Source organism: Phallusia mammillata, chromosome 4 (assembly GCF_965637545.1).
Source record: "Phallusia mammillata chromosome 4, kaPhaMamm4.hap1.1, whole genome shotgun sequence".
Classification (NCBI taxonomy): Eukaryota; Metazoa; Chordata; class Ascidiacea; order Phlebobranchia; family Ascidiidae; genus Phallusia; species Phallusia mammillata.
Genome location: NC_137255.1, coordinates 13688589 through 13711618, shown reverse-complemented (window position 1 = coordinate 13711618; position 23030 = coordinate 13688589). Strand labels below are relative to the sequence as shown.

The window sequence follows — 23030 nt, the reverse complement described above, 5'->3', positions numbered from 1 at the left end:
CTTTCGATTGCCTCAAGCATTTTCTTATTTTTGAAAAGTGAAAAGCAATCCTAGCATCAGTAGCTGTATTCTTATAATTTGGCAATGTGCTGGTTGTTGCCTGTAGGTCTCCTACAAATAACAAAAACATAAATGCAACAGTATGTACAAATTAGTTTAGAAGTATATTTGTTTAATCCACAATTAAGTGCAATCTTTCATTTAACTTGACTTTTCTGGTTTGTTTCCATCTCTCATATTAAACACAAACCTTGGTTACAAATTACAATGAAGATGTGAAAAATAATACTATTTTTGATCACAATTCTTTCCCTGCAGTACTCAAATAGCACATTGCTGAGGTCCATGCCTTACAAACATAACACATATAGTAGGTTTATTACAAATATGGAGCATAAATCATTTAATTTACATACCTGTGGTGCTGTGTTTAAATCTTAAACCATTGGATTTTCTGTCTTCTTTTTATATAGGTGTCGCATATGTCACCTTTCTTTCACATTTTTTCTGTAAAAAAAAGTAACAGGCAGGTGTCACATATACTTCACAAAATGTACATTTGATAAGCAGAATAAGCCCTTCCCAATGTACAATAAAATGTTGTCAAAATTTTTTTTGGTAAAAACCACAACATTTCTATCACCATTAAACATGTATCCACATTGTAACACAAGTTAGTTAAATTACCTGTTAAACCACACTCTGCTGAAGTTGAATTACAGGCATTTATAAGGTAGATTTCTCTCCAAAGCTGGTTACTAGTTTTTCTTGATAAACTTGATTTCTTTAGTTGATATTTATCAATCCAAGGATTCTACAAAAGAACTTATCATGATAACTTAAAGTGCATAATTCACAGATTGTTGCAGAAACATCAACCAGTACTTAAGTGTATGTAAACAACTGGCGTATGGACTTAGATTTCATAAGCAACATCCTAAATATTAATACAACATAGTTCCGAATTTCTAAACCCTGATGGCATATTTGCAGTTTTCTTTTTCTGAAATTTTGCAATCAATGACATTAACTGCCAGAACTAAGTTATGAACTGACTATTTCCTGACCCATTTGTTTCGCGGAAAGCTTTTGTTACTTACATTATTAGCTTTTTGTATCCCGCTGTTGTTCTGCATTCCAGTCGAGTCTGAAGTCTGTCTTTTTGCCGATTTAAAAATAAAACCTTGCATATTACTTCACTTCTATTTATTATTAGAAACAAGAGGGCTTCAAGTCTTGTGATTTGATCAAAATAATTAATATTAATCAACCAATCTAGAAATATCTCTCAGTTTTGCACTATCACTACACCGAAAATCGCATGCGTACGTCCGAAAAAATAGAACATGTTCTATTTGTTCGGATGGCCTTGCGTTAACGTCCGTTTCGTCCGTTTTCGGACAAAACGCATGGTTCGCATTCTGTGTATGCACGTCGACGGAAGGCGACGGACCGAAATTTACGCGCGTATACGCATGACGGACGAAAACGGACCGAAACGGATCCTGTGTACAGCCACCTTTAAACAAATTTCGCCCAATCCTAACCGGTTTGCGTTTTTAAACCGGTTTAAATTGTCTTTTTTATAATTTTGGTTCTATTCTTCATCTACACAGCCTACCAAATAGTTTTGATTGTGCACTGAGCGACACATTATAATTGTCATTTTTGATACACCCTATAGCTTTATCATGCGTATTCTTTAGTGCGTTTGTTTTGCAATCAATCTCAAAGCTAACACAAGGTGCACTTTTGCTTATTATGTTCCGGTTTCAGTTGAACGCCATACAAAATATGTAGTTCAACGCCGGTTCGCGTTTTCCCAAAAAAGTAAATTATAATTCGGATTAGATTCGGGTCTAATACAATTAACCACTCCGGTTCACTGGTTTGGGTTTAGTTCCGGCTCGACTCCCTGGTTTGAATCGTGTTCCACAAAGACAAGAAGTGGTTGTTATTAACAGCGATCGACTTTATTGTTTCGTGGTTGATTGAACGCATGCACAAACGGGATGTTCTTTACTGAATCAGTTAGGGTTAGGCGTTAGTCGAACAAATATAAAAAACGGTAGCCGAAAATAAACAACGCAACTATTTGCTATTAAATATGTTTTTGTATGGTTGTATGGAAGTTTGTAAATAGAAAATTTTACAAGAGCAAGAGAGACGTTAGGGTCTTGTGAGCTAATTTTAAGCCGGTTATACTTTCAAGGGGTTACTATTTGGAATTCAAATGTTGTATTTTAGTCGTGTCGCAATCCCCCAATGAGTTATTATTCTGATCACATTGCTACCTAATAGTAACAGCAATAAATGAAACGCAAATTCGAAAAAGATACGAACGTTTGAGACACGGAGATAATTTAGCCTTATGCCGTGTACCTATACGTACAAATACAAAAGCAAAATATAGAAGTATATTTACAGCTTTTTTGTCAGCGTTAGATCAACAAATACGTTTAAAACATTAGTCACACTACGACATTAAATGTTTAGATTAGCAATCTTTTTGAAAGAATAATGGTGGTGACTTAAAAAAACGTTTGCAATTTAGTTTACGAATTGAAAATCGGCGAATGTTTGGACCGATAAACATATCACGCTTAGTAAAAAAGGCGGTTAAGAATCGTTTTGTAAAACTTTTACAACTTGATTTCATCTTGTCGGACGATGTGGTTAGTTTGGATAACTGTATGTTTTGTGACGTTTGAGTCGTCCTGTGACTTATGGCCCGTCATTGAAACTCCTGAAGATTTGCGCCTGTACATAAGAGAAACAGTTTAATGTAATGATGAAGTGGTGACCACTAGTTTACGCGGTTGTTAACTGGACATAGTGTGATAGTTTACCTTGATTTTCTACCAGGGGCGTATTCAGCTCCACTGCGGCTTCCCAAGCTTGGTCGAAACGAGCGAGTTCGGCCAACTGCGTTTCTCCATCGCTTGCGAAAGTTAGTTCCGAGGAATGTGTACAAAAATGGATTAAGGGCACTGCAAATTTTTGATATTTATAAAGTGTTGTACAAATATCACAATTTTCCTTTTATGTTTTCTGTATACACGAACCCAATAACAGCAAAATTTCTGGAAATACATACCTGCTTAGATAAGCTAACGCCAACATCAACTCGCGCACGAAGCCGCACTGATTAGATGTAAGTTGGTTGCCTCCAACGCGTGACAACATGAATATATGGTATGGAAGCCAGCACAACACGAAGACCAAGACCAAACTTGTAACCATACGTGTAACTCTCTTCCTGGTATTGTTCGATTTTTGCGATTTGGTTCCTTAAAAAAAAGAAAATTGGTTCAATCGCTGTTATGTAGCCATTTGCACACAAGGCAAGCCAATTCATACCTACTGACATAGGCTCGTATATTTTCTTAATAATCTCTGCGTAACAAGCACATACGATGATCAACGGCATTACAAATGCCAACACAAAATTGCAAATGATCCAGTTGTTAAGCTCGTAGTTTCCTACTAAGCTACAGGCACCGGGAACATCATATATGCTTGTCAACCTGAAAAAAAAACGTAAACGAGATAGTTATACTGATTCGTTGCCTTTCGAATAACAGCCTTGATTTGTCAGCTAAAATTTTAGAAACCGGTTGTGGAAAAATAACAATGCAGTTGGTCGACGTTAAAGAAAATTATTTTGTAGTTCATGAATAAAAAGAAGAATACAATTACATTTAAACACAGGATTCACACCAAAATGCCACAGCTTTTTGGTGCAAAATTTATGTTTCTTTCCTAAGCCATGAACCTACTAGACGTGCTCCCAAACAGTACAAATTTAAAATGAAAATTTAAACTACAATAAAAACGGATACAACCTAATATACATGGACTAGTTTATCTATAGTTTATACTCACGAAAAATCCAACTCATAAGAACTTGATTCGTTGCTAAAGGTAAAAACAGCTTATGTTAAAAACGAACTTTATGCACTGACGTTTTGTTTAGAATTTTATTTGCATCAACAAAATTTACAGGATTTTACGAGTCGATTAGTTGCAGAATAAATTACCTGCTGTCCGTTTCATTCGGATAGTCGAGATCGTAGTACGCACCGTAAGTTTCGTTTCCCAGGTTCACATCCGAGTAGTCATTATTATGGGTTTCTATATGTTAAAGTTTCTATGTGTAAATTTTTCGTTGCACAAACCCTTTTAACTTTATTGTATCAGCGATGTTATCGCAATTTTATAATCGTGGCAACCATTTAACTGCAAGACTGAAAACTTTCCTTGTTAAGGCCTTAATATATGTATTACCCGCAAAAATTGATAAATTTTGCTTCTCAAGAAACCTATCAAGAGTTTTATTCAGGTTAATTAACGACAGTACCAACAAAAATCAACATTTAACAATCGCACTGTGGAACAACTTACTCTCTCCGAATGACAATAGGCATCTGCATCCTTCCACTTTGGCATGAATTATCACAAATATGACAGCAAGAAACCCAGCACCCCACACCAACCCACTGATGATGTCAACGGCTTTTCGTGTACGGAACTTGCTAAACTTGGCACTCATTGCGTGGTTTATGGCCAAATACCGATCAATAGACATCACAGTCAAAAACAGAATGGAGGCGTAGTAGTTTAACATTCTAAAAAAAACTGTTTTAAGCCAGTATATATAGATCACTTCGCCCTTTTGTGCCAAAAAATGAGTGTCATATTATGACGTCACAACACAAACAATTTACACGAAATGGCTTGAACTTCATAATATTAGTTAGCTTTTATGGTTTTGCTTTGTTACTTAACTGCAAAATATAAAAAAATATACTGTCTTACAAAAACGAGCCAGTATCCTTATTCCATTGTTAGCCTGGCACATGCGGACAGTCGGTTGGGTAGCTGTCCACTTTGTTCTATTTACAAACTATCTTTCTCACCTGACGCTTTCGACGATCTTACACCAAGGTTCACCGTACGTCCACGCCCCCACTATCTTCGATCTGATCTCAAACGGTAGGACAAACAGAAACAAAAAGTCGGCGATTGCCAGTTGCAAAACATAAACATTCGTGACTGTCTTTTGATATTCCCTGCAACACAAATAAAATTGATATCGAGATCATAAAAGAAATTCGAGACTTAAAAGAAACTGACTTTAATAGCACGATGATATAAACGACGACCGCGTTTCCTACAAGACCGACTGCGGCAATAACGATCAACAGGACAGAAAAAATGATGTGTGTCGTTCGCTTGCACTCAAGCTCGTAAACTTCCCCTGTCAAATAAATTAAAGGTGTGATTTTAAATAAGTTTTTAACGCCAGTGTTTATCATTAATGTTAAGAGAACAGTAAAGAAATCAATTGTTTGTCAAAAGATTTAAACACAAGATCTAGCAAATCAATAAGTAAAATGTAATTTGAAGCCGAAACTTACCTCCGGCGGTGGTGCTTTCGTTACTGCCAAAGCCGGACATTTCGTAATCTAACATTTCGGTTCAGTTATGGTTGTTTATCCAAGAGGCGCAAATAATTTTACCGACACATTCAATACACAATGTTCTGCACATAAACAATTTTTTCTTGAGCAACAAGCTTTGTGTCAACAAGGCGACTTCCAGTCTTTTGCACAGCGGGTCACCTTTTAACAACACTTCAGGACATTCACAGCACGATTATGGGCAGTCGGGCCTTTTGAATGTTTCCAACAACATCGCCAAACACAATAAAAGTTCAGTACCAGTGCCAACAGTTCAAAGCATTGAAACTGTGGGTTAAAATGCACTAATAGAACTTCCAAACTCACTCATCCTTTACCCTTAATATAACAAACGAAGAAGCGCAAAACGTGATGCATTAACCTTCCATTTTCCGCTGATCTGTCTAATGCAGTGCTTCTCAAACTGTGGTACGCGTACCACTAGTGGTACGCCGGAACTTTTCAGGTGGTACGCGAGTAGCTTTCTGTGATATACCTATTTCCAAAATTGAGCCTAATACCTAATTTAAGTCTGATTTAGAATAGCAACTCAACTGACAAAACCGATCACCCTTGGTTTAAACGAAACTATAGTTTGGGATACTCTTTTGAAATTGCTAAATATGCTACCTGGGGTGAGAAAATGGGCCTATTTCTTGGTCTATCAATTCACACAGGGTTTTGGTGGTACGCAACGATAGAAAAAGTTGTCAGGTGGTACGCGATCCGTATAACACTGAGAACCACTGGTCTAATGGTATAAACCTCGTTTATTTTTACCGCGCAGCAGTTTCGTTGGGAAAAAAATATTTTCCGTGAATTGTTTGAGTTCCAGACTTCACCTTCCTATACATTAGCGACAAGAGTAATAATTTGGGCTGTGTTTTATTGACGCTAGCTGTTGCTAATGAAATTGCCCTTTCTACAGACTGCGCTAAAGTTCAAGTTAAACTCTCCAAATCGGTTTTAACTACCACCAGGGAAACCTCCTTTCTCTGTAACATGTTCGTATAATTTTGAAAGTTGCATACGCATCCGGTATGTTGACAGGAAATTGTGACGTCGATTGAACCGACGCGAAAATCGACTTAATGCACGTAAGCAAGGACGGCTTTCTCGGATTTCAAGCGTTGCAAATGACAGTTGAATAGTTTACATTCAATAGTTTACCATGATGTATTTCCTGCTGTGCGCATGTTAAGGAGAATTGGCGACATATACGGAAATACTGGAATTTCATTCGAATAGAAACTGTCATAGACCACGCGCAATGACTGTCACCAGTAATAAACACGAGCCAGATAATACGATTTAAATTTGGTTGCGGTTTAGAAAATGAAATAAAGTGGTACGTGCAATCTTTGGGATTACATGAAGCCTAACGGTCCGAAACAATGAACCTTGTTTCGATATTCTAATTTTCGCTTGACACCAAACAGATTTACATGTACGCATGCAAATACTTATATTCAACAAACTTTCCCAAATGTTCTTTTTCGGACGCAACAGAAAATCATGCAAGCTCCTATATGCTCATCAATGGTTGAGATAAATGGCTTCTAAATTATGTGCAGTTAAATGTCGAAATGTATTTGACCCAGTCTTCCACATGTAACGCCGTTTTTGTTTCGTTTTGGTGTCCTGTGTACAAATTTGTTTTGTGTGTACATAGTGTTCCCCCCCTTTATCCCCAAAATTTTGAAAAGATAATGATAAAAGACCACTTCAAGTTAGTTTTAGACGAATAATGCTGGTTTTGTTGAAGTATGTTTCGAGATACAAAAAGTAAGGCATTATCGACGTCAACATGTTGTTACTTTTTACGTTACAATAAAGACTAACAAAGCTTCTAAATCTGTTGTTAACTTTTTTAGTTCCTTGGTGGTAGAATAAAAGTGCACTAGTTGGTATGTGACACTTTTATAATTTTCATAATTTTACAATTAAACAGTGGCACAATCTGAATACAAATAAGATCGTGGGAAGACATGAACCCTTTGCGGTCTCGTCTAAATCGCTTCGCGTGTGCCAGTTTGGGAAAGGCTATGTCAGGGCTTGTAACCCATGTGACTCTCGAGCGTGATTGTTATAATGATCCGGCCCGCAGTTAAAAAAATTGGCGACCCCTGTCCTAAACTGACAAACTAAAAACTTTGCCACGTATGTCATTACTCAAAATTTGTGTTACGCCATAAGGCAGTGGTTCTCAAACTTTTTTTTGTTGCGACGCCTCTGGAAAAGTTTTCTGGACTTACGACGCACCAGCAAATAAAAGCTAATGAGAAAACTTATTATTAAAGTTGTGTTTATTGATACAACAACAAAAGCCACGAAACAGAACTATTCTGCGACGCCCTTGGAAAATTGAAACGACGCACCAGGGCGGCCTGGTTAGAAACCACTGGTCTATAGGGTTGATTTGCTGCCCACACGTGACTACATATAAGTTAATAACCCCACACGTGTCATACAGGCGATGTGTTGCGCCTGTTATAACAGATTCCTCACGGTCTGTGCTGGTTTTCTTGTAGCTCATTCACATTAAGTCCATCAAACGAAGTCACTGACTGTTTTTGGTGTTGATTTCAATCGTAAAGATATTTTTGTTATTGATGTTGACATTAACTTGGTAATAATTCGCGGGAAGGTTTCTTAGTTCACAATCATTGGTAGGCGAAAATCACATATTCCGTTACAACTTAATCAGCAAATAAATGCCAACCGGATATGGGTAGGTTCGTAATAGTGTAGGGAGAAAAATGGCGCCAATAGAACTGTAGGCATAAACTCAACTTATAAGCTCACGCTTATCGTTCGCAAACAATAGAAGCAAATGTTTACTAAGAGTCATCTTCGGTATAAGCACCTGGTCCTATAGCGTTTACCCGCAGTGAATGTATGTAGAGCAAGTACAGGAAGGTTACCCTTAGATGCCCTACCAAAATTAAAAGGACACTAAAAGTAGAAAATGTTTCGGAATTGGTTTATCATAGTCATCGTCCTGCATAGTTCAATGGTAAGAGATTTTATACGAATTTTTGTTATTGGTTTAAATTAGACTCAAAGATTAATCTGGACCAGTGCTCTGATTTAGTTGAATTGATATAGAGTTGAATACTATTACTACAGGCATATCCACAATGGAAGCAATTCGCATCTCTCGCTAAAATGACTGCCGCCAACAAGTAAGTTCCCAAACTTAACAATTATGTAGTAGAAAGCAATAGCGTGTCTCGCTGTACAGAAATTTGGACACAAGAAATTCCGTCACCCAAATAGAAGACGTGCAAATTCCAGCGATACAAAAAATTGTTGAAGCTCATTCAAATGTCGAACTTCCCTTCTGTATTGACATGGGCGATTTTTGCCTGTCTTCTGATGATTGTTGTGGCTACCCGGGTGTTGTGTGCATGTAAGACTTGATAGGTAGAATTAAATTAGCTTGAAAACTATCTAAGATAAACTTTATTGTATTACAGAATTTATGTAAGTGGGACAAGTTGGACATCTTTATGTGCACCCCGATATGTCTTCGTTGATCAATAAACATCACATTTCAGAGCACAAGGTTGCCTTTAAAAGTGTGCTTTTTGGCAGTACAAATGTTACGTATTTTGTGCTCTAATCAGCGGACGTTTTGAAACAAATAAACTCAACACTGATCAGAAAAGACTTAAAATCTTAAGAAATGGTTAACAAATGTTTAAACTATGATAATTTCAAAGGTTTGGTTTTAACTCAAAACGTCCAAAATTATCGCTCGTCGACAAACATTCCCACGGTTCGTTACTGTTTGGCAGACAATCGGGTAATTGTTGGACAAAGTTCTTCATTCGAGTTAGCTGTTTGAAGAAAAGTTGCTAATGTTAGAGGTACGTTTTGCATTTTTTGTCAACTTTTATTTTGTCATAGCTTCAGAAAAAACACATTTTAATATAATTTTGCCAAGATTTCCTTTGCGAAAACGATTCTTCGCGCGGGGATACTCTAAGCCAGGGGTGTGCAACAGTTTTCGTCGGTGGGCCGTATACCCAATTCCAGACCTCAAGGGAGGGCCACACAACTTTTTTTCATGTGCACAATAAATTCAAAATTTTCCAAATGAATCAATCAATTAATTTTCTACAACATACAGAGTTTCAGCGCAACACAGGCTTTCGCACAAACGAATTGTTAACTAGACGAGGGGCATTGTTACGTCACATTTGGTGCAGTATAGGCAACTTGTTGTAACCACTGTATGATCCACCGGTGGGAAAACGCCGATTTAGCTTATATTTGTTACGTATAGTATAGCAACTTAGGAGATTTACCAAAAACTAGTGGAAAATTTTGCTAAATTCTCAGAAGAATTGCATTTTTATCTTAATCAGTGTGTTGGTGGGGGCCACACTAAATAGCTTGGCGGGCCGGACTGTGGCCCGCGGGCCGTATGTTGCACGCCCCTGCTCTAAAGTAAATAAATAAGTGTGAACAAAACTATAAGTTGAGAAACACATGCGGTCATAAAATGACACCACAGTTAAAAACGTTAAATTTTTGTTACGAAACGCTTTACCCGTATTTCGTGAAGACACAATTGACACGCATTTTAAACTAATCTTATCAAACCACAATCACTATTTAAGGAGGTTTGCATTTTACACATATCGGTATCAGCTCAAAATGAGAAGACCGCAAAGGATATTGGACTGGATTTAATAATTAAACTACTGTTTATGAACGCTTCTAGGGCTAGATTACGTTACGCGGATAAAGGTGAGCGAGATGATGGAAATAAGTAAAAGCCTGAGAGCGATCAATTTCCATGCTCCTATAATTTACCATGACTCTAAACAATTAAAAATTCCCAAGAAACATATGACTCATCTGCAGGGTAACAAAAATGATAAAACCAGCATATTGAAATCAAATCTGTCGATTAAATAATTAACATTCCAGAAAACTCTATACGGCTAACGTGAAACGTATCACGTACTGTTGCCAGGATACTGTTATATCCTTCACGGATAACAAAACGATTTCGCACTTCCGACAACCACGTTGCCGCGATATTAATGACTTTAAGAAGATTATTTGATTAGACTACGAATATATCAACATCGCTATACATATAAAATACAAACAGAATTTTTATCCCGAAATGGGTTGAAACACGGCGCAGATAGCTTTCGTCTGGAACTTGGTCGAATACTTTGAGGCGCTCGACTCATATATGGACTAAAAATGATGGTGATTTGTACAGGTTATGAATCGAGCTGCACAAAATTTAGAGGAGATTTTTCAAGAATGTTTGGTTTTCTAAAACTGAACGTTCTTTTCTCAAGAAGAAATTTAAAAATAGCACGAATCCTTCATTACCTATTATATCTGTACATACAATGTTTTCTAACATGAAATTTGCCACCTAATATTCAACCAATGTTGACCGAAACAAGCCGTGATAATAAGGAATAGCTCTGTTATACAACACTCGCGAAAAACATACTTGGCTTTATTTGGGCAGGCATGTTAGCGTATAGTCTTGGTATTTTAAATTATAAATTGACAAAACCACAACAGGGACACCACCTAGCGAAAGTTTTTTTTTCAATTTTCGACGAAAAATGTCTAAACATAAAATAAATTAGACAGAATTGCAGATAAAAAATATTCTAGAGCAATATATCAAAACACAAGAATATAGTACAGAACACACGGTACAAAATGGATTGCATAAATTTTACCTTTAATCGTTTTATGTAATTTGATAGGTGAAGCCTTGCGACTGCAAAAACATCAGTATATGTGTATTGTCACTAGCAATATACATGAGGGGATAAGCGCACAAACACATAAACTGGGGCCATCTAATGGCAATCTTTAAAAATCGGTGGGGGCTTAAACCGAATAGCTGTCAAGGAACTTGCATACACGTGTCATTGAAAATATATTTGTGGCGCATTTGTTTACACATTACTAAGTCAAACCAAGGTTGTCACAACAAATTTGTAGGCACCTTCAGCTATTGCACCTTAACGATTGAAGATTTTTCAGCGCCAATCGTCTTCAAGTAAGATATGCCGAATTTTAAAAAAGAATATTCAAGGCAATTACTTTGAAGCGGATTGTTTTGTGTGTCAAAGCTACTCCGCCTGGGTGGTTGTTGGTGCAACGAATTTTGATTTACGTTGTGCATACAAGTACGAAGCACTACGTACAATTTTATGTAGACAACATATTGGCATAAATTGTATCAGCAACAGAAGAATGAGACGTTACGTTTCACAGACAAGGCAAAACAAGGCTTTACTTGTCTTCAAATGCGCAAAATATTTAGGTACATTTAGAACTAAAAATAGGTATTAATTGTGCAGTGTGACACAGTAAAAACACGTTTGTGTATGTGTATATGGGACTATATGTTAGTATGGTAGTGCGAGTTTTTCAAAGATACTTCAGTCGTATATATGTTCACGAGACACTATATTGTCGAAAAGGATCATGTGCAAATCATCCCTAGCCAGGTTGTTGTGTAAATTTGGTCTATTTTTTAAGTGTAAAATTTTACAGTGTGTAGAAATTCTCAGACAGAATTCAAACTATGAGGTTTGGAGGTAATTCAAAGTTAGGGGTGCTTTGAATGTGGCGAAGAACGCACTTTTTCGAATGCGGCAATAGGCCTAAAGTGACCACTACATTAAACGTTAACAAGGAGGGTGCTAAGGGAATGTCATTTTAAATAGCGTTTTAATACACGTATATAATATTTTTCACTTTTCCTGGCGTAAATTCCCTACATTGCCTGAGAAAATATATCCTAAACACGTCGGTCCTGTAAGAATGGATTTATCGTTCGTAACCTGAATAATACAAACCCACCGCTGATATTGAATCGCCAAGGCCAACTGTTTTAATGGGCTTGCGGCAAACTAGTACTGGACTAAAATGAAACATTGCCCTGCTACGTTGCCACGAAACAATCGGATTTTTAGGGTCAAAGGTTACTGGCTTTAAGTTCACATCGGGTTGTGCGGATAGCTGAATGTCACCAGACACACGTAACTCCATTTTGTGAGGTTTTAAACCATCCAGGTCGTCACAAGCCTGTGTGGAAGCTATGCGTGTGCCAGCCGCAACAGACGAAGCCTGGTTTTTCCATGATGACGTGTCATTCACAACCGCAATATGATAAGGCAGTGTGTGGAAATGTATTCTGGTTAACCTTGAACCGTCATTCCCGTATTTTTCAATCATCCAGTGAAGAATATCTGCAGTGATTGGAATACTGGGAGGAGCTGATAGATCTTTGCCTGTGCAGTGAGGACCTCCACCAATTTGACAAACCATCCATAATTCTTGTTCGTTCAGTCCAAGTGAATCAACCACTGGCAGAACCTAAAATTACAACAATTTCATCTCAACGTTTTTACTTTTTACTTCTTTTAACAAAGTGTTTGAAATATTATAAGTTAGGGTGATTCCAGAACCGAATTTTGAATGTACAACAAAAACTTACTTGTTTTAAAATCTCCTCCATGCAATTTGTGTTAGCCATGCTTGCTAACTCAACATGGATTGGGATATTTTTAGCTATCGACTTTAACTGAGCACTAATCTCAGCCAACCTTCTTTTCCAAAAATGGCTTTCGTTGCTTTCCAACAAGTGAAAACCTGAAGCAGCAAATAATTTTGAAATTAAAACCAACATTTTACATATGTGCCCATGTTTACACGACTTAAAAAATTGGCTACAATATTCATAATACAAGACAAATGCATACCTGACAAAACTATTAAGTCTGCTTGAAACTGTTTTAAACTTGTTAGAAATGTTTCAACAGCTGTCATCTGTGAATTACTTTTGTCATGAGAAAATATAAATCGAGATGCAATTGGTGCCTCTGAACCAGCCCACCTAAAAACCAAACATTGTTATTGCAGCACATTTATACATTTTTAAAGAAACAGGTTTATAAAATCTACTGCAAGGACATTTTTAACAAGATATAAACACTTTGAGAATATGCTAACTTTTCTCCCTTTGCATATTCTAAAATCATGTGGTATTCATCATCGTTAACAAGCAGCTTGTCAGGAACCACAAGTAGCGGATGTAGCAATGGTTTTAAAATAGGTCCAACTGGAACCCCAAGCAAAACTTTTCCATCATCGGGCATCATCACAGCAAGTTTCTGTGCCATAAGAGCTCCATTTCCACCAATAAAGTACTGAAATACAAAGAAATTTGGTTAAGCAAACCTGATGCATGAATTCATTTACAAAACAAAAAAATTAAATATACAACAACTTACTTCTGTAGAAGGAATATTTTTGGCCACAGTTAGTACTTTGTGAAACTCCTCAAAGGTGTCCATGTATCTCTCGCCACCAGCCCCCTTTGACAAATAATACTTAAAAGTTTCTTGAAGATCTTTTATACTTCGCAAACTGCTGTGGTCAAAGCTTTGTTCTTTGGAAGTGTTTGAATTTGCATCCAGCATCATCATAAGTTTAGATCCTTTGACAATCATATCCACATTTCCATTGACACTAAAAAAAGAAAAGTTTAAAAACAACAAAATCAGGAAAATATTTAACAATAAACATTTGAATGTAAGAAGCACTAACAGCAAAAACTAGAAAAAATGTAACTTTTAATGTCAACTGAGACAGATATGTTTAAAAAAGTTTTGATTTAAAAAATGGAATTCTGTTAAAGATCAAAAACTAACTACTTCTCACCCAACAGCAATGCGCTTAAAACTGTTCTCGGCTTTTGGAAGAAAGATACTGCTTGTCCATGCTTGAGCCACTTCTGTTTCCTTTGGTAAATCATCATTGGATTTGTAAACCTTTGGGATGCGTCTCAGCAAAGTTGCAGCATCCCATGCATAATAGGCAAGAGTGGCTGCTATTGCTGCAACCGCTAAGGTGATTAAAAGATTTACATAACCCATTGATAAAGATAAGTCCTTACCACTTCTAATTAACTTTCTGCAAAGCACAAATGAATTTACCTTTGATGAACAAACTCATCTCAACAATAAATGATATAAGTTAAGTAAAAAAAAAACATCCTCTACTTCCATAGTACTGTAAGGGAAAGTGTCAAATTTTATTTTAAATGTGGGTATAGCGTAGCGTCAATAAAAACTTACCGAAACAAAAAATATACCAATATACCGAAACAAAAAAACTACAAACTATCGACGTCTACATGTGATGACGTAGTCTTACAGTCACAACAAAATCAACGCCGACTTCAGTGACTCAACAACTACTCATGCGTAACCAAAACTTGCTGAAAACAAATTTTATTTATTGTTTGTTTGTTAAAAAACTTAAACATTCCAAAACCAATCGTTTATTTTGTTGATTTGTTTACCTAAATAAAATAATAAAATGAGACATTGGATCACTTAAATACTTTTGTATGACATTACATTTAATTTGCGCGGTGTGGACTTTTGTAAATCAGATGACCGTAATGTAAACGTTTTGTCGTCACACGTGAGCTAGAAAAGGTTTGTAAACAAATGTAAAGATAGATACCGGATACCGCCAATTCGCCATAAACTGAAAGTAGACATCGAATCGATCTATAGTTGCGATTTAATATTGTCACATTGTAGTTACACTGTTCGAGCTTTACTTTGTCCTGGAAATTCTTTTTTAGCACAACAACTTGGCTCAAAACTTTTGTTTGTTTTGGCTGTTATTTGTTATGACTTATGACAATGGAGGAACTTACAATCAATGAATCATTTGCAAAGAAATATGTAAAATATCGCAAAGCTGAGGAACTTCAAAGACGTATGTAAAATCGACGTACTTACGTAATTACTTTACATGTGGACAATACCGTAATTTAAAGTTTAAATCATACATTTTCAGTGAAAGATAAATATGGACAACAGGATAGTAGTTCATCTGAGTCTGAGGATGAACAAGCTGAAGCCATTAACAAGAAATTGGAGGCTGATTTTTTTAAAACAATCGCTTGTTTAAAAAGAAAAGATCCTGTCATTTACAATAAGGATGCAAAGTTTTTTGCAGACATCCCTGTGTCGTCAGTAAGTGTATGCAATTCATGTAAATATTGGTGCATAAAGTTTCAAACTTTGAGGTTTGTAGTGGTATATGTTTTATGTTTAGACAATGTGAGAAATGATGAATAAGGCCCCAAAAAGTTTCCTTGATATTTTTTTTTGATTTTTTTGTGAAATGGAGCTTGTGATGACATAGTATGTTACGAAACTGTAACTGTCTTTCAAATATGTTGAGTGCTATTTTAATTTGTGTGCACATCATTTGCAGTATTAATTTCTAAAATCAAATATTTGTGCCGCAACAAGGTGAAATTTAAAATTTTGATTTGACCTTTGTGAAGTGATGTCTTATAAGTCATAACCAATATAAGATTTGGTTTTAAGTTAACTGCTTTTCTACTCAATTTACAAGAACAGTGGAGATGAAGACACTACAGAAGAAGCAAGTACAAAACCAGTTTTGTTAAAGGATTATGAAAGGGATATATTTTTGAAACATAAAGGGTAAGAAATGACATCTTATTGTGTATCTTCAGTATCTGGAAAAAACATGTAACATTTCTTTTAGTGTTTTCTTTTTTCCGTAAAATGATGTTACACGCAAAAAAATTATGTATCAGATTTATTATGGGTCCCCTTCTAGAAGGGGACACATATTGTTTTTGTCCGTATTTTTATTTTTTCTGTCTAACGCTGGTTTGTGAGACGCGTTTGGTCAAGAAAGAGTGCTTTAAATTTATTCAAATTTACAGAGATGTTAGTTAATAATCCAAATTTGATCCTCCTGAAGTTTGACCCGATTGACCCAGCGGGCCCCCAAAACGTAATTTTTTTAAAACGGCTGTACTGACTAAAGTGCAGCGTCTTGGAGTTTCTTGCTTTGTTGTTTGGTGCAATGTAAGGTTTTTAAAGAATTTTGTTTTGTTTTTTCGGATTTACCCATTTTCACCCTTTAAACCCCGAAATAATCGGTTTTAGTAACGCTGGCTTGTGAGACGAGTTTGGTCAAGAAAGAGTGCTTTGAATTTATTAAAATTTACCAAGATGTTAGTTAATAATCCAAATTTGATCCTCCTGAAGTTTGACCCCGATTGGCCCAGCGGTTCACCCACAGGCCCCCCAAAAAAATTTGCCAGTTACCTTTACAACCCATAATATGTGTACGCTATCAGTCAGACATAAGTCCCAAGGAGGAATTCACTGGTTTACGATTAAGGCGGCAGAGCGGGAGTGCTCAGCTTGACGTCTGGACAAACATTTTACGAGACAGTCGTTTGGGTGAATAGAAATCAGCTGTTTTTTGTGCTGCAATGCTGTGTCGTTTTATTGAGTTATCACGCGCATTTTCAGTTTTGGCGCAGGTTTTACACCTAAGACGTAATTCGAACCCGATAAACGTACTTCGGTTTCGTGTATGTCAGGCAGAACATCGTTGATCAACATAAATATGAAATTTAATAAACTTAACTTTTTCGAACGCCGCGATAAATAGGCTTTAAATTCTCGTTGTCAGCTTGGCCGTCTCATAACCGGGTCACTAAAGGTCAACTTGTAGGCATTACAACGCCGTTACGAATTTTTCGTCATAACGTATCTTCTTTATTTTTGACAAATCAATTCAAGAATCAGTACTTAAGTCATGTATAAATTAGGCCGAACGGTATTGTTGAACACTAAGGACTGCATGCTATTAAAAACAGTGTCAAAAGGTCATTAAACGGTTGTTTCTGCGAAACAAAGTTAAGTGAAAAACAAGTTGTTATGTATACCTTTGTAGCAAACGACTTTTTTTATATAGTGTCTAATACAACAGTTAAGGCTTTCTAGGAAAATTTAAAAACTGAACTTGAACCACAATATCAAGGTCAAAGCAAGAGATTAAATAGAAAGTATTTTCCCCGATCTTTTTTCACCGATTTTTTGTAATTATATGACAATAATGATGCTAAAAGAATACGGAAAAGAACTTTTAAAGTTAAGTTTATGCTTTGTGAAAAATTTGTCCTTAAGAATCTAAAAATAACCGCCACATCGGTTTACCGTAAATCCCAGTAAACACGCGTGTGGGGACCCATTCGTTTTTGCTTGCAAAAACAATCATGTATATAGATAAAATTGTGTATAGCGTAGTAAATTGGTAAATATCGTATAGAATATATAAAATGGAAGTATATCAGAAAGCCACTTTTCTAGTTGTTTGATTGGTTTGGTCAATATTGAAAAAAAAACTGTGTGTCACATTTCCATTCATTTATGGCATGTTAAAAGCTACATCTAATTGGATATTTTTTCTGTATGCATCCTGGTGGCTTGTAGGTCATATGTACAATCTTACACCTTGCAATAATTTGCAGTGCAACAATGTATAGACTCAATAAACGAATAGAAAGTTCATGAACTAAGTACAAACACTGTTACTCACTGCAGGGTGTACAAAAGTGAAGAGCAAGAACAGAATGACGATCCTGGCAGTTACAGCCATGAGTTAAATCAAATTAAAAAGAGTTTACTTGATGCCACTGAACAAGGAGAAGATGGAAGTGATGATGAAGAGGAACTTTTTAAACCCAAAGAAAGTGTAAGTAAACACACTGTACAATAACAATGATGCATGATTTATGGTGATGAAAGCTAATTATCATTCAAGATTATGCACACATGTAAGTTTGTTTGTTGTTGTTTTGAAGAAAAGTGATGGTAGTAGAGTGGGGTCGACTTTGGAAGAATTAGATGAATATTGGAGAGATCCTGACTTACCCGAAGATGAAACCTTTTTAAGGGATTATATTTTGCAACATAAATACTTGGACAATGAAGATCATGCGGAATCAGATGAAGAGTAAGTTAAGCTTGTTGTGGTTAAGAATATATATATTACAAGGACACAATTCATAAATTTTTTCTTGAACAATACTCTTTAAAATAGGTAGTACAACATTCTAACGTTTTTTATGTCCTAAATAATTTGTGCCAACTGGCAACCGATTGTAAAAATAAAGTTTTAATTGGGCTCTACCTTCTTTTAGAGCACTGAATGCAGATGATTCTGACAATGACAGCAGTGGTGGATTATTTGTGCAGAAACAAGAGACATTTGAGAGACAATACAATTTCCGATATGAGGAACCTGATGCAGAACTTGTATGTTAACAATTTTCTAATTTGTAAAGCAAATTTTACAAATATAAAACTTCTGACAGATAAAAAGCTATCCCAGGACAATTGCCAACTCTGTGAGAATGAGTGACAACAAAACCAAAAAGAAAAGAGAGGAGCGGAAGAAACGAAAGGAAGATGAAAAACGAAAGAAGATGGAAGAGCTTAAGAGATTAAAACAACTTAAGCGTGAGGTATTTTGCCATTATTTTTTTCACATGACTTCTGCTATGTTTATAAATCTGCATTATTGGCCCAGTTCTGTATGGATTACATTTTTTCATGATATTTTACTGTTCTCTTTTCAGAAGGGACACATTTATTATGACCTGTGTTTTTTCAATATTAGATTTTTATGTAAAATATCCAAAACTAAACCATAGGAAATCTTGGAAAAAATCAACAAACTTCAAGAGGCAACTGGAAATACTGACATCAAGTTTTCTGCTCATGACCTTGAGGGTGATTTTAATGAAAGTGAATATGATCAAAGAATGAAGGTAAGTTGGTCACCTTTTCCAAAGTAAAAAAAATGTTTCAGTGTGTTTTGTTTATATCTTTTCAAATGTATTTTAAGTGTTAAATATCCTAATCAATTTAAAGCTGTTATAATTCCTTTTTCTGAGCCGTTTTTAAATTCCTTTTAATATTGGCTAAACATTGTAAATAAAGTTTTCGCACAAACCCTTTGGACTAAATACTGCCAGACATGTATTGATTGTTGTTTAAATACCACCCACTTGGTGGCAGTATACGTCTGTAAAATTAAGGATTGTTCACGAACTTGGCCGAATGGTCTGGCGCGCCTGACCCATGTACAGACGTAAAAAATGATCGGGATTCGTCTTTCGCAGGAGTTGTTTGACGAAAATTTCTATGATGAAACTGATGACGTAAAGCCAGAGTTTTCTGATCATGATGACGACAATTTAGAACCGAATTGGGACGAGTACACCGGATGTAAGCCGCCATGTTCCTAATTACGGGTGCCCAGGATATTTGCTTACAACGTACCAGCAGATAATATTAATTCAATTTGTGTAAAACAATTAGCATTTTCTTTGAATATAACTAGTTTCTATCATACTGCTGAACAATTCCTCGAAACTGATGAAATAATTACGGTACATCGTGTGTCAACAGGTGACGAACTCACTACAAACGGCGGAAAAGGGATTCCCGATTCCGAACAACCAGATTTTAACGTGGGTTATTTGCGTTGAATACCATTTCATTAGGACGGTAATATACATGATTAAAATTGGTTTTGACTGAACTGTAAACCCGTCATTTGCATCAATTATCTCGTTTCAACTTTTAAGATAAAAAATATTGAACTATTATCGCAAGTACTCACGTCTGCCGAAAGCGATCCCGTCTAAAGCTAAATTTCATCTGCTAAACAATTTTCGTGGACTGGAAAAAATGTTATCGCAAAAACTGATAACCATAATGGTGACGTCAACAAACTGTTTTTTCCCCAGATGGATTGCGATTATGAACCGAAAAACAATTCAAAACAGAAAGTAAAAAAACCCGTCGGTGCAAATAAACGCAATAAGAAGAGATCGGCTTTCTTCGAGGCTGTCGCTAAAACGAAGCCCGTTTTTGATCCAGGTATTTACTTCATTTGATGTGTAAACTTCAAACCAGGTGTAATTATCCTGTACACTGTACACTACAGGTAACTATATTAGTTGTACAGAATATAAAAAATGCAAAATTTGCCGTCACCGTAATAAGAAAAATCAGTAACGCCTTAGCTTGGATGAACCAACTTTGTATTTGTGAAATTTAAAAATACATTCACTTGTCGATGTTGCAATACAATGATGGCATGTTTTGACAGTAGCAAACATTCAAATTAATTGGAATGCCATTTTGGGGCATTAACTACACCATCAGTATTCGTTTTATGATTTTTGTTATAGATGCGTGCAGTTTTGACAAATATTTGGAAGATTATTATGCGCTGGACTTCGAGGACATCATCGGTGATATGCCCTGCAGGTTCAAGTACAGAAAAGTGGCTCCACAAACATACGGACTCACAACGGATGAGGTTCGTACACAACGCATGCTGCCATATTTACTTCTTTTACTGATCGCGTGAGTCCGATGCTCGATAAGATCTGGTTTGGCGAAGGTTTCTTTGCATCTTGCACAAGCAAATTTTGCATTTCTCCGCTGTTATAAGCTTTGTACACGGCAGGGAGTTTATTTTTGTTGAAGCGGAACATTAAATTGCGGGGGCAGTGCATAACGATTTATATCATGCTTATGAAGTTGCATTTTTTGACGTCGGTGGTAGTGCATCATGGCGTTTTTCATCGCCCCCCGTTGGGTGCTTCTATCGGAATGCAAAAACGTTTGCCTCGCATCGCATTTTGTCCACGGATGTTTCACGAGTAGATTGCCCGCCACACAAGAAACAACAAAGCAAAATACGTGACTCGGTTCACTTGCAGATTATTATGCATAACAGCCACGCCCTTCTCGCGCCCCCTGGGCAAGTCGCTTACTTTGACACCGCCCACTGTTGTACAGATTCTGACCGCAGACAACCGGACACTCAACTCATGGTGCTCACTCAAGCGTGTCGTCCAGCATCGATCCGCCCCCGAGGAGATGGTGGTCCGCAAAAAGTTCGCACGCAAAGCCAGATTAAAAAAGAAGCGACATTTCGAAAAACCTGCCACCGACGACCACGTCAAGTGAGATTTTTCTAGTCGAGTACTGTATTTGACACTGTATAACCTCTTGTAAGTGCTAGCTCGTTACAACGGATTTAAGAAGAAAACGATTATTCCTGGTTGACACGAGGCCATGATCCGCTTAAATATACGTGTAAAAATCACATCCAAAGGGCGTGTTGTTTCCCTACACCTAATAAGCTGTTTGAAAAAAATGCCATAGTTTGGAGCATGGTTGTTTCAATTACATTTGTGTAAATTGTTGGGTTTAGGAGATAACATAAGAGGTAAACTGGACTACATATAAATACATTGGCGACTGATTGGGTGGATGTTAGGCCTACACCCACACGAAGTAGGGCGAAATGTTTTTTAGTTTGGGTCTGTTGTATCTGTTGTCAGGTTAATCTTACCCTTAGGCGAGGCCGTGTTAAAACCGTCCTCCGTGCGATTATAATCTTTTTGTAAGAAACAATCCGCAAAGGAATGGAGCCTTTACCCCTTTAGCTAGTATTCATCGCTTTTTAAAACCACGTCAACCTTGGAATTCTAAAGCTCGATATTAACTTGTAACGCGATACGTTATTAGAGACACTAGGATTCGGAACAAGCAGTGTTTTATTTCGCGTTACTGGCTGCTGGTTGTAATTTTGCCTGTTTGTAAGCTCGTTTATGGTTGTAGGGAGAATTATTTTTGTAACAGGTAATCTATTCCTTGGCTCCTTCACTTATTTTTGTGAAGTATTTTTAATATGCATGAAAGTATTCATTCACTTGACTTATTAAAATGGAAGCTTGTTTAATAGATGATTTGAGAGAACAACCAAAAATTTGGGTTTGAATCTGTACGAACAAACATCCTAATGTTAAAAAATGTCTTTAAAGTACATCCCAACTAAATAAACACTGGTGGTTCGTTTATCAATTCGGACAACTTCCGCGTTATACTTGTACGATCTTGTAAATCTTACATATTAAAAATGTTTTTTTTCCACTTTTGCAGTGCAAACATTGCTCCGGAAGACAACACGTTGGATACTGCACCGAAAAAAAGGAAACTTAATTCGAAGCAGCGTCGCCGCAAGAAAGAACGCGAAACGCGACTTCGTGTTCTGGCGATGTCCAACCAACATTCTTTGGACGGAAAAAAGAAAGTTGGTTTTACGAAGAAGCAGCGCGGCAAAAACGACGCCCGTATTGCCAAAGTGACAAATATGGATGCAGAGCGCCTCAAGGCTTATGGAATCAAACCAAAAAAACTTGTAAATAAGCTAAAGTATGGGAACCAAACGAGATGATATGGCTTGTTTGTTTGTTATCTTGTTTGCGGATAAAACTCGGTAAAATAGCAGATACGTACCGGTCAGCACAGAAAATTGTGCTGTTCTACCACAGGCCAATGCTTTCAGTGCCATTCTAAAGCGTGTGAATTGTTTTATTTCCGCGCCACACCAAAATACACGGTTTGAAAAGATTTCCTGTGGTTAAAACTTCTCATTCGTTACAACAGTTTTGTGTATTTAGCCGCAGGTTAAAATATGTGTTTGTTTCCCGACAAATTGAAATCATACATTTTTGGGAAAAACTTGCTTTGAAAACGTTCGTTTGACAAATATTGTTACAAAAAGTATCTTTTATTACTCACAAATAGGAAATAGGTTCTCAAATAGCGACGGTTGCAAATCCTA

The 23030-nt window shown here is 36.6% G+C and overlaps 3 protein-coding genes across 3 annotated transcripts; 1 reads left to right on the top strand and 2 right to left on the bottom strand.

Annotated features, from left to right (window-relative positions):
- Nucleotides 1-1984: 1984 nt before the first annotated feature.
- On the bottom strand, nucleotides 1985-5527 carry LOC145223905 (somatostatin receptor type 2-like). The gene is made up of 10 exons (XM_080090315.1): nucleotides 5421-5527; nucleotides 5137-5260; nucleotides 4920-5072; nucleotides 4405-4628; nucleotides 4041-4134; nucleotides 3886-3918; nucleotides 3361-3527; nucleotides 3098-3290; nucleotides 2850-2990; nucleotides 1985-2760 (listed from the first exon to the last, which is right to left on the bottom strand). Exons 1-10 carry the CDS (start codon nucleotides 5473-5475, stop codon nucleotides 2643-2645), a joined length of 1302 nt encoding a protein of 433 aa, XP_079946441.1. The 5' UTR covers nucleotides 5476-5527; the 3' UTR covers nucleotides 1985-2642.
- A 5415-nt stretch (nucleotides 5528-10942) lies between these two features.
- LOC145224848 (ADP-dependent glucokinase-like) lies at nucleotides 10943-14469 on the bottom strand. Its single transcript, XM_080091445.1, has 6 exons — nucleotides 14187-14469; nucleotides 13757-13994; nucleotides 13476-13672; nucleotides 13226-13359; nucleotides 12961-13115; nucleotides 10943-12839 (listed from the first exon to the last, which is right to left on the bottom strand). The coding sequence occupies exons 1-6, from the start codon at nucleotides 14399-14401 to the stop codon at nucleotides 12291-12293; spliced, it is 1488 nt and encodes a 495-aa protein (XP_079947571.1). The 5' UTR covers nucleotides 14402-14469; the 3' UTR covers nucleotides 10943-12290.
- Nucleotides 14470-14970: 501 nt separating this feature from the next.
- LOC145224291 (protein KRI1 homolog) lies at nucleotides 14971-22816 on the top strand. Its single transcript, XM_080090759.1, has 14 exons — nucleotides 14971-15257; nucleotides 15339-15517; nucleotides 15906-15997; nucleotides 17921-18071; nucleotides 18181-18332; nucleotides 18520-18634; nucleotides 18694-18843; nucleotides 19033-19149; nucleotides 19504-19609; nucleotides 19793-19854; nucleotides 20134-20266; nucleotides 20581-20711; nucleotides 21197-21363; nucleotides 22346-22816. Exons 1-14 carry the CDS (start codon nucleotides 15176-15178, stop codon nucleotides 22638-22640), a joined length of 1932 nt encoding a protein of 643 aa, XP_079946885.1. The 5' UTR covers nucleotides 14971-15175; the 3' UTR covers nucleotides 22641-22816.
- The last annotated feature ends 214 nt before the right edge of the window (nucleotides 22817-23030 follow it).

Coding starts and splice junctions, on each gene's coding strand:
- LOC145224848 (XM_080091445.1), bottom strand. CDS start 14,401: ATGGGTTATGTAAATCTTTTAATCACCTTAGCGGTTGCAGCAATAGCA. Junction 13,673..13,756: donor AAAATATTCCTTCTACAGAA/GTAAGTTGTTGT, acceptor TTTGTATTTCAG/TACTTTATTGGTGGAAATGG. Junction 13,360..13,475: donor GAATATGCAAAGGGAGAAAA/GTTAGCATATTC, acceptor TTTGGTTTTTAG/GTGGGCTGGTTCAGAGGCAC.
- LOC145224291 (XM_080090759.1), top strand. CDS start 15,176: ATGACAATGGAGGAACTTACAATCAATGAATCATTTGCAAAGAAATAT. Junction 15,258..15,338: donor AGCTGAGGAACTTCAAAGAC/GTATGTAAAATC, acceptor ATACATTTTCAG/TGAAAGATAAATATGGACAA. Junction 18,635..18,693: donor AGGAACCTGATGCAGAACTT/GTATGTTAACAA, acceptor AACTTCTGACAG/ATAAAAAGCTATCCCAGGAC.
- LOC145223905 (XM_080090315.1), bottom strand. CDS start 5,475: ATGTTAGATTACGAAATGTCCGGCTTTGGCAGTAACGAAAGCACCACC. Junction 5,261..5,420: donor CGAAAGCACCACCGCCGGAG/GTAAGTTTCGGC, acceptor TTTATTTGACAG/GGGAAGTTTACGAGCTTGAG. Junction 4,135..4,404: donor CCTATTGTCATTCGGAGAGA/GTAAGTTGTTCC, acceptor TTTAACATATAG/AAACCCATAATAATGACTAC.